The sequence below is a fragment of the Vanellus vanellus genome, assembly GCF_965231255.1.
Source record: "Vanellus vanellus genome assembly, chromosome: 2".
Taxonomy (NCBI): Eukaryota; Metazoa; Chordata; class Aves; order Charadriiformes; family Charadriidae; genus Vanellus; species Vanellus vanellus.
This window is the reverse complement of record NC_138906.1, coordinates 71,994,446-72,011,653: the sequence shown is the minus strand read 5'-3', so window position 1 is coordinate 72,011,653 and position 17,208 is coordinate 71,994,446. Positions and strand designations below refer to the sequence as shown.

At 45.9% G+C, this 17,208-nt stretch overlaps 1 protein-coding gene across 1 annotated transcript in view; it reads right to left on the bottom strand.

Moving 5' to 3' along the window:
- GMPR (guanosine monophosphate reductase) overlaps positions 1 to 16,879 on the bottom strand; it is a 44,707-nt gene extending 27,828 nt beyond the window's left edge. Inside the window, exons 1-4 of the mRNA XM_082480003.1 lie at positions 16,705 to 16,879; positions 11,733 to 11,852; positions 10,961 to 11,044; positions 9,145 to 9,318 (exon numbers count right to left, since the gene is read on the bottom strand). Coding sequence (XP_082336129.1) covers positions 9,145 to 9,318; positions 10,961 to 11,044; positions 11,733 to 11,852; positions 16,705 to 16,791 — 465 coding nt within the window. The 5' untranslated portion in view covers positions 16,792 to 16,879. The remainder of the gene's footprint in view (positions 1 to 9,144; positions 9,319 to 10,960; positions 11,045 to 11,732; positions 11,853 to 16,704) is intronic.
- Positions 16,880 to 17,208: the final 329 nt, after the last annotated feature.

Genomic DNA, 17,208 nt, shown 5'->3' with positions numbered 1-17,208 from the left:
ATTCTCTGCACTCACCATGAGTCAAGTAATGATAAGACTGTTATTTGCCTGAAATGCCAAGGGTTTTTCAGCTCCTAAAACACTTTCAAGGACACATATCACAAAGGCTACAAGTGGGAGCAGAATTTTTTATTACTATTTTTATTTCACGTTATGTTATTTTACATTATTTTATGCTATTTTTCTGAATCTGTTTCAGAGCTGATGCTCACAAGCATTAACACGATGCGCATGTGTAGCCAAGAGCAGGCTGATGCATTCTTCAGTTTAGCTTGAAAAAACATCCTTTGCAGTCTGGCAAAGGCAAGTCACAGAGCTATAGAAAGTAGCAGCAGGAATACACAGGCCAAGCAGTCCCTTTATCCTGAAGAGTGAGAACTTCAAGAATGAGGACCAATAGCGACCACACACAAAAGAGGAAGAAAAAGAAGAAAGGATGAGGTGTATGTGTGGTACCGTGAGGTATTTTCAAAAGTAGGAAACATATCAATGGACAAGCCTACTTTTTGCCTTCCAAAACTTGCTCCACTGTGCTTCTTGGCCAGTGATGCATGAAAAGCGCTCTTGTGCCTGCCCCATGCTTGTATTGCATGCAGCGAGAGCTGAAAAGTGGCAGCTCCTGATGGTGCAGCAAGCCTGGAGGCCTTCCAAGCACAGGGTGTTTTTCACAAGCAAGAATCCTGGGGGAAATGGAGCCAGAGAAGAGGAGCAGCACTTGCTCCCACTACAAACTTGCAATGGGAAAGAGAGCGAGAGAGACAGGGCACAATTATCGTCTTGGAGGTGCAAGAACAGCAGGCAAGAAGCTAGCCAAAATGACCCAGAGGAGCCCTGACAAGGGGCTGTGCTCAATGCTACAGAGGACAAGAAGCAACCCCTGGGGGCCACCATGGGGGCCCACCCTGGGAGTCTAGAAGGCTTCCTCCCTCCAGATGGGGCGGAGCACGAGGACCACCTTCGTGGAGCATGAGCAGCAGGCACCTAGCCAAAATGATCCAAAGGAGCCCTGGCAAGGGGCTATGCTCAATGCTGCAGAGGAAGGCAAAAAAACCCCAAACAACTCAGGGACACTCACTAACCCACCGTGGGGGGGAAAAAACCTTTCCCCCCCCCCCCCCCACAGGGCACAAGAGGCCATCTTCATGGTGCATGAGCAGCAGGCAGTAACCTACCCAAAACAGATCAGAGGAGACCCGAAAAGTGGTCATGCTCAGTGCTGCTGAGGAAGGCAAAAAAAACCCGGGGGCCACTGCCAATCTGCCGCAGGGAAAAATTCCTTCCTGACCCCAGAGCTGACAATAAGCTATTCCCTGAGCGTGTGAGCAAGAACTGCCTCCTCGTCCCACAGGCTGGTCATACCTCCCAGGAGATGCCCAACCCCTATTCTCCCTCAACCTGGAGCCATCTCAGGGGCTTCTGAGAGTGGCCAAATGCCCCCAGCCTGATTGACCTTGGGGGCAATAATCTTTCTGACGTCTGGCAGGACACCAGTGGGTACTCCAAAGCACTGGGGATCCCTTGCAACACCTCTGCATCCCATTTGTTACGGCTGCTGCCCCTGGGTCTGCAGGGGATGAGGACAGAGAGCTCTGCAACGTGCCTCAAGTGCTCCTCAAGAAGGCATTCCCTTGGCCTGACCACTGCTCTCCAGCTGAAAAGGCCTGATAGCCTTGGGCACCTCCAGGTGTTGGAGATTCTTGTCATCTCCAGCAGCCTCGTCCAGCCCCCAGTCTTCCTCCCTCGCCCCCCTCTAAGTAATTCCACCAGCTCCTCAAGGACTTCCTCTCAGTTATCTGTGGGCTGCTCCACAGCCAGCTCTGCCCCAATGGGAGGATGCCCCTTTTATCCTACCCAGGGTATTGTGACTGCTTCGTTGCCAAGTGGTGGCACTGTGCCATGGAGGTGATGGGGCCCCCCATGTGCAGCCCCACCCACCACCCCTCCACCCAGCATCCTTTGGAGGAAGGCCTTTGGGGTGCTGGCTCCCAAGCAGTCCCTGTGCCCAGGGGACCCAGGGGACTGTCCCTGCCCTTGGTGGCCATGCACTGGGCACAGATGTTGGGCATCCCTGATGCATCCCCGGCCACTTGGCTCCCAAGGACAAACTTAGTGCGGTTACTCTTCTCTCAGGCCATGACAGAAAACAACCCTGCAGTCCAGAGACCACCCCTATTGGCTGTCCCCTCTCTGCACCAGAGTTAATGTCTATGAGGCCACGCAGCAAGGAGGACCAGGGACCTGATCTGGCCGGACACAAACCCTTTTCCAGGGGGATGGGTGGGGGTGATTTCAGCAGACACAGCCTGGCAGAAAGCCAAAGTGTAAACAGAGCCATAGGCTGGGATGGACTGTGCCATCACAGGCTTTAAAAACCAAGTGAGCGGAGGTTACAGTGGTGTGGTGGAAAGGTTGGTCATTTTCAAACTTAGAACATTTGGATCTGTGCCCAAAGCACAGCCAGGCAAATGATGACTCTTTCGAACTGTAAAAATAGCCCATTGCTGCTATTGCCCTCACATCCCCTTTTCCCACTGAAACCAAGCTGTGCAGCTCCTCTATTAAACACATCGATTGGCCATGTTTACATGAAATACAAAATGCACTTCAGCGACGGGGTAAAACTTTCGCAGCTCATTTGTGACTTGTGGATCCCAGTGAGAAGAAATCAGCACCTCCCTCTCCACTTCCCCTCATCAGGAACCTGGAGAGAGCAACAAGGTCACCCCTCAGCCTCCTTCTCTCCAAACTAGACAAACCCAAAGTCCTCAGCCGCTCTTCAGGGGACATGCCTTCCAGCCCTGACACCAGCTTTGTTGCCCTCCTCTGGACACATCCAAGTACCTACACATATTTTTTTGAATTGTGGGGGCCAGAACTGCACACAATACTCGAGGTGAGACTGTACTAACACAGAATACAACAAGATAATCACCTCTTTTGACCGGCTGGTCATGCTGTGTTTGATGCACCCCAGGATGTGGTTTGCCCTCTTGGCTGTCAGGGCACGCTGCTAACTCATATTGAGCCTGCTGTTGACCAGCACCCCCAGATCCCTTTCTGTAGGGCTGCTCTCCAGCTGCTCCTCTCCCAGTTTATACTTGTGCCCAGTGATACTCCATGCTAGGTGCAGAATCCGGCATTTGGACTTGTTAAATTTCATCCCATTAGTCATAGCCCAATGCTCCAATCTATCTAGATCCCTCTGCAAGGCCTCTTGTCCCTCAAGAGAGTCAACAGCACCTTCCAGTTTGGTGTCATCAGCAAAGTTGCTAATGGCACATTCAACTCCTGCATCCAAACCGTTGATAAAAATACTGAATAGGACTGGCCCTAGAATTGAACCCTAAGGAACATCGCTGCTGACCGGTCGCCAGCCAGATGTAGTCCCATTCACTGCAACCCTTTCAGCTCTGCCGTTCAGCCAGTTCTTCACCCAGCGCACCATGAACCCACTCATCCCACAGCTGGACTTGTCCAGAAGGATGCTGTGAGGGACAGTACCAAAAGCCTTACTAAAATCCAGAAAACTACATCCACTGCCCTCCTTTCATCCACTAGGTGGGTGACCTTAACCTAGAAAGATATTAAATTAAACAAGACTTTCCCTTTGTGAACCCACATTGACAGTGGCTCCTGCTTAAGTCAATAGGAGCTACCCAGGGAATGCTGGGCAAGGCTTATTCTCCACTTACTGATTTTTGGCTCCTATTTCACCATTTATTTATTTTTAATGAATTTTACTTTCCCCTTTCATTAGCCTGAAACAGCTGACAAGCCACCACCTGAGGTACTTACAAAAACAATGACAACATTCGGCAGCAATCTGTAGTCTATGACACAGGATTACTTAATTTTTCTCAAAACTGCATGATATTGATTAAAATAAAACAAAATAAAATACAGGGGCCAGGAAATAAAGAATACATAATAGGTACAGTGTTTCCAGCTAAGTGCTGCTTCCTTTCTACTCGGTGGCAATCTGTTATACTAAGTGTTGTACACTGCAAGGTGGGATGATGGAGACCACACTGCTTACAACATTAAGGAAGCAGTTTACATCTGGAAGGCAGATGACTACCTGGGCAGTATGACATGTAACTTGTGACAACTTGGTGAAATACCGTAGTACATGTGACAGATTCATAAACAGGAACAAACAGGTATTAAAGTCTGTGGCTCTCAGATTTGGGATCAAATATGTATTTAACTTAAACAGCAGTGTCTTCTTATTAGCAGAGCATAGCGGGTTGTCAAACTGTCTCTTCAGAAATGCTAACCAGACGTTTAATGTTAAGTTACTGCTAGAGAACGTTGGAACTGCATATGTTGATTCAAAATGCTCATCCTAGCAGGGAAAAGCACTTATGTCCGCAGCATACATTTTTTTCCTGGAATGCACGTACACATGAGTGGTTTCTGTCTTTTTGAATCTGCAGATCCTTAACAGATTTACAGGGAGGATGTGGAGCTCTACATAGCAGACTTCAACCTGCCGATGACAGGCGTGCTTCTTTTAGGTACCTTTTGCAGACCTCAGAGATCACAAAAAGACACTGTGAGAGAGACATAGCTCTGTATGCAAAAAGACCTTAGTATCACAGCTGAAAAGCAGGGAAAGTTGTTTTCTCACATCCAGCTGAACTCTACTTCCATTGAAACCAATGCTTACTTTACCATTGATGACAGTATGACAGCTGAAAAGAGGCTGGAGCTTTTGAAAGCCCCACCTGTAAGGTAAAGCCAGAATACTTCAACTAAAAAAAAATTTGAAAAAGTAAATATAGAAAGACTGAGACTACAGAGATGAAACACTCTTAAAATACACTAAGCCTATAAAGCAAGTAAAGTAATTGGAACTTGTACAAAGAAGCCACTACAGACAATACATTTTGTCGTGTATTTAGGCAAGCAGTAATTAGTGGAAGTATTGTAATAGTGAAAATCATGCTCATCTTAATGATGAGCCCAAGTAACAATGCATTTCTAATCTGCTGCAGAACTGGTTTTCTTGGAAGACATATACCTCAGTAATTACTTTACTGCTAGTCTAACTTTGCTACCCTTGGCAGTAAAATAACAGCAGCAGTAACAACTGAAAGTCAGGTAAACTACCATGCCTTCAGTGCGATCAGTTATTAGGGGCTACAACAAAGTACCCTGGCTGTGGGCCTGGCCTTACACATTCAGGATGACATTCAGCTGTACCTCAGTGTGAGGTTTCAAGTGAGCAACACCCTGGCTCATTCCAGCACTATCTAGGATGATTGTGGGTCAGTCCTGAGGGAAGTCCTGGCCTCAGAAGAGTCAAAGGGAGTTCACTACTGACTTTAATGGGATCAAGATTTCACCTAACAGGATTATAAAGGCTACAGCTTCTCTGACAGAGATACAAAATTAGTGAACGCAGTAGGGCAGTGCCTCTGAATTTCAGTCAGGCATTTGATACTGTGCTTCATAAAAGCCTGCTATAAATATCGACTCACACTGACTAAGACAGGAACACTGCTGCACTGATTGAAAGCTGCTGGCAAATGGCAATGGATCAAGCTGGGGAGAAGTGTCTGTGACAACAGTTCTCAAACTTTCTTCTTGTATCCTAGAGGAAAGCACAGTCTGTGCCTCCACACTATCAGGAACACTGCCAAAGGACGCTTCCCACCCACCAAAGCAAGGGGTGCTTTACCATAAGATGGAGAGATGATGCCCTTTGCAAGGCTGAGCCATACCAGGTAGGTGTTTGCACTCAGTATTGTGACTGACCCAAGACAGCCTCGGCAGCATCACTGTCTACTGTCCTGGGATCCCAGCTGGCCCCTGCTCTGAGACCCCAGCCCTAACCAATACACCATGACTGGACTGACTCTGCTGCCTGTTCCAGAGAAACTGGGAGCAGTCTGCACAGCTTTCTCTGACTGAATTCTGCCTCCACTAAGGCCCTGAAAAGTTCTGCTAATGACACCCAGGGGAGCAACAGCTTCTGGCCCCTGCTGTTTCCCTCTGTTCCTGCTTTGCGATTCTGCTTGCCTCCCTCTCTGGCCCACATCTTGTGGGTGCTATTGTATTTGCAAGTGTGCTCCTGCCCCAGCCTTTTCCTTCCTGCCACACTCCCTGCTCCCTTCCCTAGGGCTTATTCTGTATAATGAACAGAGAACGCTACAAAAAGAAAAATTCGGGATAAAAACTTGGCAAAGCTTGCTGGCAAAGATATCTTAGCTTGCTAAACAGACTTCCAGTGAAATGGAAGAACCCTAACATCTACAACTATGCTAATAAATAAGGACTACGCTTACTGTAATATAAAGGCTTTCTTCAGCGAGTAGGCACAACCCAAGCATATGATGCTGTGCTACAGCAAACCAGCCCACTGGACCATTACTCCTGATTCTGGGGGGAAGTGCCGCATTTGTGAGACACTCGGGAGACTTGGATACTGCTTCTTCCTCCATCCTCAATCTAATGAGTGATTGAGGCAAGTCATGTTGTACCTTTGTGTCTGTCTTCCCTATCCTTTGTGTTCCATGGATAAATCGGTCTTCTTTGTAAATTAATATGAAAGGCAGGAGTGAAGAGAGCTTGTGTCAGAGACAGGCAGAAGAAAAAAAGGTAATGTGATTATAAAAGCAAGTATTTAAAGAGGAAAAAACATGCATTTGTAAGGTTGTTACAGAAGAGAGATCCTCCATCTGCACTGGAGTATCAGCCACAGAGAGTACTACGTTAATCACAGCTGCTTTGCACACCACCTTTCAGCCTCAGAGCTGAACCCCATTATATGGCCCCTGGGAACACACATTCCCTGAGACCCGGAGTTGGGTTACTGTTATGTACTGCACTGCAGCTCACTGTGGAATGAATGGTCATGCTGAGGAAAGCAAACAAGACAGCCTGCAAGGTCCTGGAGATCACTTTCAGCTATGAGAAAGCTCCTTTATTTTTATACCTTCTATTTAACTGCTAACCCTTTTGTTTGAAAGCCACAACAGAAGAGAGCATACTGCAGGCATAGCACAGAGACATCAAAGCAGACAGAACAGGTAGCAGCAGGACATGTCTTCCAGAGTATCATAAAAGGGAGCCTAGATGAGCTACTGCATTTCAGCCAGGAATAGTTTCAAAAGTCCATTTTGGCACAGAGTGTAAAGTAAACTCATTTGGAGGTGGAAGAGAGATGTGTGTCCCTAGTTAAAACAGAGACTTTCAGGGACTGCACAGACTCTGGAGGCTTTGGAAAACAGAAGGTTTTCGAACACAAGGTTGTTAGCATGGTTTTAGGAATGGAAATTATCCTTGTGCAGGAGATTAAAAATATGAGGCATACTAAACCATGTTCAGAGAAAGTAGCTACAATCAGAGAAGGTAACTGAACGGGTCAGGGCTGTATATGTGATCAAGCAAGCGGTGCTGTCAGGACAATGCGACTTGAAGCAACAATAAACTTAGTCACAGAAGCAGAGAAACTAAAGAGAAACTAAGCTGGTAGTTTAACACATGTGGGAGGTGGATGAGACTGGATTAAGGACCTTGGACTAAAATCTGGGCTTGATACCTGACTTTGACATTGACCTCCTGTGCCTTCTGGGCAATTCATCTTGGTTGAGTTCCCTCCTCAGTCAGCAAAGTCAGCAGTCTGTGGGGAGGTGGAGGAGGGGATGACACACAATTTTCTTTCCACTCCTGATAGGGAAGATTTTTTAACTATGTGGTTTAAGCTCCCTCCCACGACTCTTCAAGCCAAAGACACTGGAGTAATCACGTCACTAAGGACAGTACTTCAGATCCAAAGCAAGGAAACAGATCCTTCCCTCACTGCAGTGAGCGTGGAGCAAGAAACTCAAAAAGCCCATATCTATCATTTCATACTTCCAAAAGCTCTCCCCAAAGCCATGAGAAATATGGCCATACCAAAAAGCTTTCCACGTCTGCTGGTAGCTGTTGAAGGATGCCTATTCATTACCCTATGGTAACCCAGAACACCACAGGCATTCCCGCCCACTGCCATTTTCCAGTGCCACCATAATTCAGAGGCAAGAACACTGCCTTCCTCTGACATGGGAGGAAGGAATGTAGCCTCCCCTGAGCTGCTTGAATGTCCGTTCTCTATTGAACCAAGTCATAGTGTGCATTTATGACCATTTTTAAGTCCACATTTATTTCACATGTGCAAAGCTTTGTGCCTGGCATGAAAGAGTGAGAAAGTGTTACCTAAACACATGATTTTTTGTTGCACTGGATTGAAGAAAGGTTGGTAGCCTCATTAAGAATCTGCTGCTTGTTTGAGAATTTCTGCTATTCTCATGGAAAAAAATTCAGATCCATTTCTTCAAGAGCATTGGGAAACAAGCAGAGCAGTAGGACTGTGCTGCAAGGGGTCCTGTGCTAATGCAAACACCCTACTCTGTGCAAAAGGGCTGGAGGAAGCATGGCATTAGCGCTCTAAGAAAGGACAGTAACATCACAGAAGGGGCATGAAAAGCCCCAGGATTGACTATTTTGCTCCCTGACCACCCCGTTCACAATTGCACAACACTCCTATGATTCTTATCATAGGCAAGGATTAGTCTACGTTCAGCTGTCTTCATAGTGATCTAATAGACAGAAACAGCCAGTGGCCTCAGTTGACCAGAAATGTTGGCGCATTCCCACAGCAAACCTCAGCTTGGAATCACCAGAATAAACCTACACACTTTATGATTAGAGGTCACATCTGGTGTGGGAAGGAGGATGTGAGTAGGAAAAATATTGGACCCACCCAGCCTGCCATGCCAACATCAAACTACTGTATCAGAGCACACATTGAACATTCCCACAGACATTATCAGCAATGGAAGACTGACAATGCCAACGTGTTATTAAACAGTTGTCATTGGCTCAAAGTCAACATCTCGCTGAATTGAAAGGGTAGATGAATAGAGCTGCCCTCTATATTCTCAGAAGAATATCTGTCCACATGTATTTGTCTGGAAGACTAGAGGTTTGAGTCAGACTTTTCTTTCTTTCTCTGTTTCTCTTTCTGTCCTTTTTTTTAGTAAGGACTCCAAAATTGATGGAGCTACCACAGAGTTTCTGATGCCTACCAACCAAACTCTGGGTCGTGTTCCTGGCCAGAATTCCCACACACCCCATCTGCCCTTTCTACACACTTACCATAATGGTGTGATGTGGGAACAGGGCACGGACAGACTTCACAAACTCCACGAAGTGCTCTGAATAGCCGTTTGCTACATCCAGGCAGATGTATCTGATCAGTGGAATGGCCTCTAGAATACTTGTTAACTTGTCCAAATCAGCTTTTCCACTACCTGAGCTTGCTGCTACATGCTAGAAAGACAGGGAGAACAAAAGGGAGTAGTAGTTTGTAAAAACTGGGATAAACACACACTTCGTATGTCTTTTTCTGCATAGTCTTGGGATGACTTGTTCTGGAAACTAGTGAAAATCATACTATATAATATGAAATAAATACCTTCCTGGGAATATCAATTTATTACTTCTGTTTTGCTTAAAGGCTCTAAAAGAAAGCAAAATTAGCATTTTATCAGCTTTTCATTCACAAGTGGATTCTCATAAGCAAATATAATCACCTGAGATGGATGAAGCCTCAGCCATACTCATATTAGCACAAACACAGAAGAAACCCTAACTTGGTACATTTCCAGGAAGGTAGAGTGGCAACATTTGGGGCACAGTCAGAGAGTGGGATCTGAATCTTTAAATTCACAAAACACTCCCTTGATCTACAGAATCACAGAATAGTTGAGTTCGGAAGGGAACTCTGGAGACTGTGTAGTCCAACTCCCTTGCTCAAGCAGGGTCAGCTACCATTGAAAACAAGTAGATTGCTTCCTCCTTTGTCGTCCTATGAGATCTTTCCAATAGGAAAATAGTTTCCACAGCTGTTGGCCCACAAAACCTCTGCAGAGATCCAAGGTCACAGAGCAAGTCAGTATTTAATCACTAGGAGATCCTGCTCCAGTGATTACGAACCACAAATGAGCTAAGTGCCAAAGTATTCAGACACAGGATATTCCTGGGACCACTTTCTATGCTACCGTGGCACATAAGCAATCCTGACAAACCTAAGTGATAGGCTGGCTTTCAGAAAATCCTGTAATCAATAGTCTTTATAATATAATTGTAAAATGTGCCACAGGTAAAGATATAATACAGCTGTGTGGTATTCTTTTCTATACAGAAAAAGTTTCAAAACTGCACTGAACTCCAAGGGGGAGAGGAGAGAGCCAGGCATGCTCTTATATGGCTCTCCAGGTGTAGGGGCCTGCCAGAAGAACACAGAAGAAATCTGGATATGAAAAAGTCAGAAGTCAATGTTCAAATTTACTAAATGGTGTTTCTCTGTAATGGCTTAGGCTAGGACCCTGTGAACAAGTAGGGTAGCACAGCTAGTAGTAGCACAGTGTCATCTCTGGTGCAAGGAAGTAAACGGAGGACACATATGCTCTGACAACTTTCAACGGTCATCCCTGCTTGGAACCACCATCTGGGTCCCTCCAGCCTGCAGGTTCCAGGTCTGCTTGCATACCTGATAGAAAAGACTGCCTCGCAGAAGGGTATTGTGGTTGGGTTACTCAAGGCTATTTGCATTTGTGGTCTTGGGCTTCACCCTCACCAGCACTACCGCAGCTCTCAACAGCAACAGAAGCACAGCAGTTAGACCTATTCCTAAGTATTTCCTTCTTCTTTGTTCAGGATACTTCTCTGTTTCCATTCCAGGCATATATAAACTTTGCTTTTTTGCATCTTAATATAAGCACTTTCATAATGGACTCACATAGTTTTTCTTTTTCAACCAGGACAAGCCACTTCCCTTGATGCATTTAAGAACAGCAAATATCTTCATTCCTCAAAACCTCACTTGACAACAGTATTCCCAAGAGATCCTACTGTATGTGAGTTCAGAACAAAGCAATAAACCATAATAATTTACAGTACGAAAATGTACCTCAAGGCATTCTGGGTGATTGGCAGCAAACAGTTTCCATTCTTCCAGAGAATAATGCTTGTGAATTGCAGTGAACATTGCATGCTAGCAAAAATAAGAAAACTGATATTAATGTCCAAGTTAGTCATCTTTCCCTCAGCTGTGGAATAGCAAGACATCAGAAATTCCCATTTTAAGTATAGGCTCATCCTGCTTGAAAGAAACAGTAACAGTGAATAACAGACCAGGCAACTCCAGGTGGCTATTCAAAGATAACTTGGCATGCTTAGCCAGCCTTTCAGGATCAGGTTTCTGATGTGTTTGATGAAGTTACAGTCAGTATTTTGAATGTGCTTAAGCACTGCAAGAAATTAAGGTGAGGTTTGAGGCCAGAGGCTAATTAACCAGTGACTCCTGTCTGCTGCTGCTTTATCCAGTAGCCTACATTTTCAAAACCGTTGTTGGCTAATAATTTTTTTTCTGGAAGGGAGCACAATACACATCTCAAAAAACAAGCTCTAGGAGCTCTAGAAGCTCCACCTCAAGCAGAGCTATACCCAAGATGGAAGCTTCCCAGTAAGCATCTCCCCTGAAACTCTTATATTTGGAGCTTTGTTTCTGGTAACTATTGCTACAAAAGCACTGCTACTTTGCAATGAAATCACACCTTCTTGTTCTAGATTTTTTAACTCATGCCCCACTGTTCTCCAACAAACAGCTAAAAATTAACAAAGGCTGCTCGCTGTCACCCAGTGGTTTCCCAACTGTTGCACAAATAAGAATCAAGACTTACTTTTGCCATAACCACAGCCATTTCAAATGTCCCCACAGTGTCCATGTTTGCCACTATTATGGGAATTCCCGTGTATGTCTGCTTGGAGTTGCGGAAGGTGAAGGTGCGCGTGAGGTCAACCTGCAATGAATAGGCACACATTCTTTTAAGTGATTGCAACCTAAGAAGAGTTTTGCCACTGACTTCGGTTACTGCTTCTTAATTTTCCTCTTATTTCCTGTTCTTCTTCCTTTCATTCCACTATTACCTCACCTAATTTATTTATTTTGTTACAACTTCTGCCTTCCAAATAAGAAAGAAAATAATGTTTTCTGTGTTAAAGAGTGTTTTTGCTGAAGAAAAAGAGAATAAAAATAAAATAATTTAAAAAAAAAAAAAACACACAACCAAACAACAAGTCAGAAGGGGCTGGAAAGGAAAGAAAGAACAATGAGGACTGTGGATTACTTTGTACAGAAGTAACCTCAGCTGTTTAGCTGCCTGAGAAACCCAAGTTGAAGTCCTAACTCCATTAAAGTCAGAACTGGAACTCCCTCTGTCATAGAGGGCTTCGTCTCAAACTTTAATGTAAATGATAATATAATTACTCAAAATCAAGCTCTTACTTTTGGCTATGGTTACCAGCACTCTCGCCTACAATATGAGCAATCATACCCTGCCTTATTAAATCACGAGGCTGCTAGTTTCTAAGTTAATTTCTTACAATTGTGTCAGCCTTCACCTTCTAAGTTATTTCTTCTTCAGTATCATCAAATGATCATGGTAACATCAGGCATTTTGTTCCTTACATTTATTTGCAAAAGGTAATACCAAATACAGCCCAGTTCCCACTGGTCTGCTTAGCATTTTGCAAAAGAGGAAAAAAAAAAACACTAAGAAATGCACAACTGTAAGATATTAGGTTAGTCTCTTTGGTAACAGCGAAAATGAAGGCTCTTTCACAGTTTTTGTTACTCCTCACTTCAGCCTTAATCCAGGAACATTCACAGACTTGAACTGAACTGAAATCCATCACCAGAAAGGAAGCAACATAAAAAATATAGGACTTTGATTATGTACTTACAACATATTTTGAGCACTGCCATATTGCAGGCTACATTCTGATTTTTTATTACTGATTTGTTAAGAGAAAGAACTTGGTGCTTCAGTGATATATTGTGAAACAAGTCTCATAAAGGAAGGGTCACTTTGGTGAACAACCTAAGATACAACTTAATGGAGGCTCATTCTTCTTGTCATTTACTATCGGAGATGCCCAATTCTCCACCCATCAATCATGACATAACATTTTTATGGGAATTTCAGCTGCAGCTAACACGGGAAATTTGTATGAAGAAGGTAAGTATGAAATAAGTATGAAAATTTAATGCATTTTATTCACTTTTAATGCAATTTATTAACTAGAACCAAGGAAAAAAGGACAGAGTATCACACAACTAGTTCTACACAGGCAATAGTACCAGAACCACCGCCTTAGAGTTCTACAGAGGAAAACCATCTCCTTCAAATGAACTTAAGAAAGAAGAAGAGAAGAACAGTATGATTAAGAAAAGACTGAGGCAAGATGCAAACCTAGACAGGGAACACAAGGCCATTATTATTCCAGTGATTCTCATCTCCGCTTACTGTAATTTCTCATATATGACTTCCTTTAGCCAGCTAGCCAGATGGATCTCATCCAATTATCCACACAACTGATACTACTGTAACGGCAGGTATTTATAAGAGAGAATTGTAGGGCTTCCCCTAATAAGGCTTTTATTCTATAAGAACAAGAGAAATGGCACACTGGGTTGGAGATATTTATGTGGTGCCCTAGTTCTCCAAACAGCCAGTACCAGATGTCTGGGAAGGGAACATAAGAACGAGGCAAGTTTTGAAAGACTCTTTCCATAGCCTATCTTCCCAGGTCCCAAGAAGCTGATGTTTAGAGACCTTCGAAGACAAAGGTCTCCTCCAATCCATTGTGCTAAACAGCCACTCATGGACAAAGGACTCGTCTTGTAATTGTTTTTAATCCTTCACACCTTTAGCCTCTCCAATATCCCATAGCAATAAATTCCAAAGATGAATTGTATGTTGCATAAAACCTACAACCTTTGCCTGATGATTGCATTCAGTGCTTCCTACTTATTGTTTTGTGAGAGACAATCAACAACCACTTCACAGTTTCACCTTTTTCCATTACACTCCTCACTTCATAGACTTCTGGCATATCCTCCACAGCTGCTTCTTCTCCATACTGAATAGCCCTAGTATGTTTGGCTTTTTCCTCATGTGGACACCAGTCAACACCACTGATCATCCTGGCTGCTATTCTATGTACCTATTTTAGCATATTATGCTGTTCTTGTGAAGGAATTACCAGAACTGTGTACTCAAGATGAACGTACCCAAGAGCATCACATAGCTGTTTTTTTCTTAGTTCCTCTAGCAGCACTTCTGACCATCTCTTTGTCTCTTTCCTGAGTGATAACAGCTAACTTATAGCTTATTGTTCTGTGCATTATGAGAAAATAACTTTTGACTCTAGGATTGCTCACCATCACTTAACAACAGTAAAAGTTTATTTAGAAAGAAAGCAATGAAACATGTTTTATAACTCCTACCTAGACCTTGACATATGAAAGTACAAGGACATTGGCTGTTCTGTTAAAGCTCCCTGGACTTATTTGAATTTACAAATATAAATTAATGACCAGACTTCCTACAGGACACTTGTTTGCTGAACTTTAAAGGGACAGCCTGCAGAGGCAAGTCCAGCAAAGGCAAGAATAGCAGGCTACATGAGTACCAAGACCCCACAGACAGATAATGCTGCTCCCACTCCACACATTGCTTTAACCAATTTTGACACTTGAATTCAAGCTTCAAATTTTCTGTTATCTTTTCAAAAAGTGAAAGCAATCATGGAAAATGAAGACAGTGCAAGGAATCAAAAACAAGTACCAACACAGCAGACCTACATGAAGAGCAGCAAACACCCAAAACTGCCTCTCTAACAAGCTGACTTAATCCTAGTTACTGCATAAAAAGCTATCCTTGCGCAAAATGAGGCATTCACACCAGAGAAGCAGACGCTTGCTGATATAAGCTTCAAAGCAGCAGCTTGCTGGGTAACAGGCACTGTAGTATGCTGCCTCTGTTCCTCTGCCAGAACTATTTATTTATATTCTTGTTTTGAAGCAGACTGGGGCTGTCCATTTCAGATCTGGCTCTCACAGACACTGTTTATTCCTGTTGCTACAGCCTCAGTGATGGTGTCCAATTTCTTAACCTTCATCAGTTTCCACTGACCCCCCTCATGACATGCACTTTTTCTCATGTGAAATGTTTTTAACAGTTCATCATAGCCACCCGTTACAACCTTGCCATATCAGCTCGTGTTCCTCCTATCATTTTCCCTTCCCAGCAGCCCTTCTTTCCACAGCCTGCAGGCAACTAAATATACAAAACACTGCACTTCTTGAAGGAGCCATGTGTCACTCGGTGGAGCACAGCTCCACCTGTTTGCCAGGCCAGCACAGTGAATTTTAAAGAGGGACCATAGGTGCCCAAGCAAATGGCCAGAAAGGGCTCATAGGCCTTATAAGCAGTAACTGCACACCATCAGAAGGTACTCAGTAAGGACACTGTTCTCTGTAAATTAAAAATGACTAGCCTGAGATTACCTTCCTACTGAGAGGGTCCCTCCAATTTTACACCTTCATAACGACAAAAAAGTTTTGCTCAGTTGTTGCCCTCAAAACCCCTGGCCATAGGCTGTAATAAACATGGCCACCCCACTTCCCTATCCAGTCTTGTCTTTCTACCTCACCTGATTTGTCTTGGTCTCCCTCTCTTACAAATCTGCTTCCCCTGGAGAAAAGCTTAATCCTCTTTCCATCCCCCAACACAATGTAATTCCTTCATTAGTCAAACTAAATCCTTCGTTAACCTTGGGGTTACGTGAGGTAAACGAGAAGGCACCTTCAATCCTGAGGCAGCCATATTTTTTTTTTTTTTTTTTTTTGTAGAGGCAATCCTCATGGGATTTCCTGGGTTCTTTCCCGATCCCTGCTGAGAAATAACTACAGCAGTATCTCAGCTAGCAGTAGCCCTGGGCCAGCAGGGACACGGAGCCCCGGGCAGCCTGGGCCGTGGGTGTATGGCTGGGCTCTGCCCACCCAGGTCCGGCAGCCGCAGGAGTCAACATGGGGGCCAACATACGTGAGGGTGAAATGCACCCCACCGCCCTACGTTTCCACCTCATGGGACCCCAAGCCCGGGCTACCCTGCGCCTGGGGAGAAGCGCTCGGCAGCATCTTTGCTTATTGTTTTTTTTATTATTACTACCTTTTTTTTAAAAAAAAAAAAAGAGTATGTCAGTCACTCGGGTAGCAGCACTGCCCACAACCCCACCCTCCCAGGCTGAGGGCGAAGATGCCTGCCGGCCCCCCCCCCCCGGGCCTTTGCCGGCCCAAGCCCGCGGGGCGCGTAACCGGACACCGGGAGAAGGGCTGGCAGAGTCCTCGGTTCACCGCCGCCCCTACGGCAGGCAGCCCCCCACGGAAATCGGAGGTCACCCCCCGCTCAGCCCCGCAGAAATCCGCAGAGGCACCTGTCAGGAGTAAACAATTCCCCCCCCCCCCCCCCCCCGTTCCCCTGCCCGCCCCTTTTTATTTTTGCGGAGGAGCGGGGGAGGACAGCGCGGCACCGGCTTCCAGCGCCCGCCGCCGCCTCCTGCTCCGCCGGGGCCGGGGTTCGCCTCGCCAAGGGCCCGGGGGGAAGAGGGGGGGCTCCATAACCCCGACCTCCTCCTCCCAGGATCAGCGGCATCTCCCCCCACCCCCGCCACGCAAAGGGCGTTTCGATCGGGGAGGGCATTGCTACGTTAGCCTGGGGAATAAAAATAAAGCAGAGAAGGAAGGAGGGTTGAGGAAGTTAGGCGCTGAGAACGGAGGAAAAGCATGCTGGGTTTGAATGCCCCCACCTCGGATCTGCTTTTGAGGCTGCTTCTTTTAGGTCTGAGCAGGACATCTTTAAAGTCCAGTTTGAGGTCTGCGTCTACCCGGGGCATCTTGCTGGGGTGGCGGGGTGCGGGGGCCCAGACGCTCCTGGCGGCGGCAGCAGCAGTGGCGGCCCCGCTGCGCTCGCTCCGCTCGGCTGCACCGCGCCGCCTGCAGAGCCGCGCCGGCCAAAGCCCGCGGGCCGCGCACCGAGCGTATTTATAGGGCGCGGGGAGCGCGGCGCCGCGGCCCGAGCCCCATCGCTTTATTAGGAGAGGGTTGTTTTTAGCTGAGCAGCCGGCTGCCCCCTGCCCCTTCTCCCGCCGTAGCCACCCCTGCTTCCCCGCCGGGCTGGGCGCTCTGTGTGTGAGGGGCAGGAGGGGGACAGACGGGGACGAGGCGCCCGCCCGCCGCCGCCCGTGCGGGCGAGGCGCGGGCACCGCCGGCGGCACAGCCGCTGTAAGGGCACAGCAAGGGCAGAGGAAATG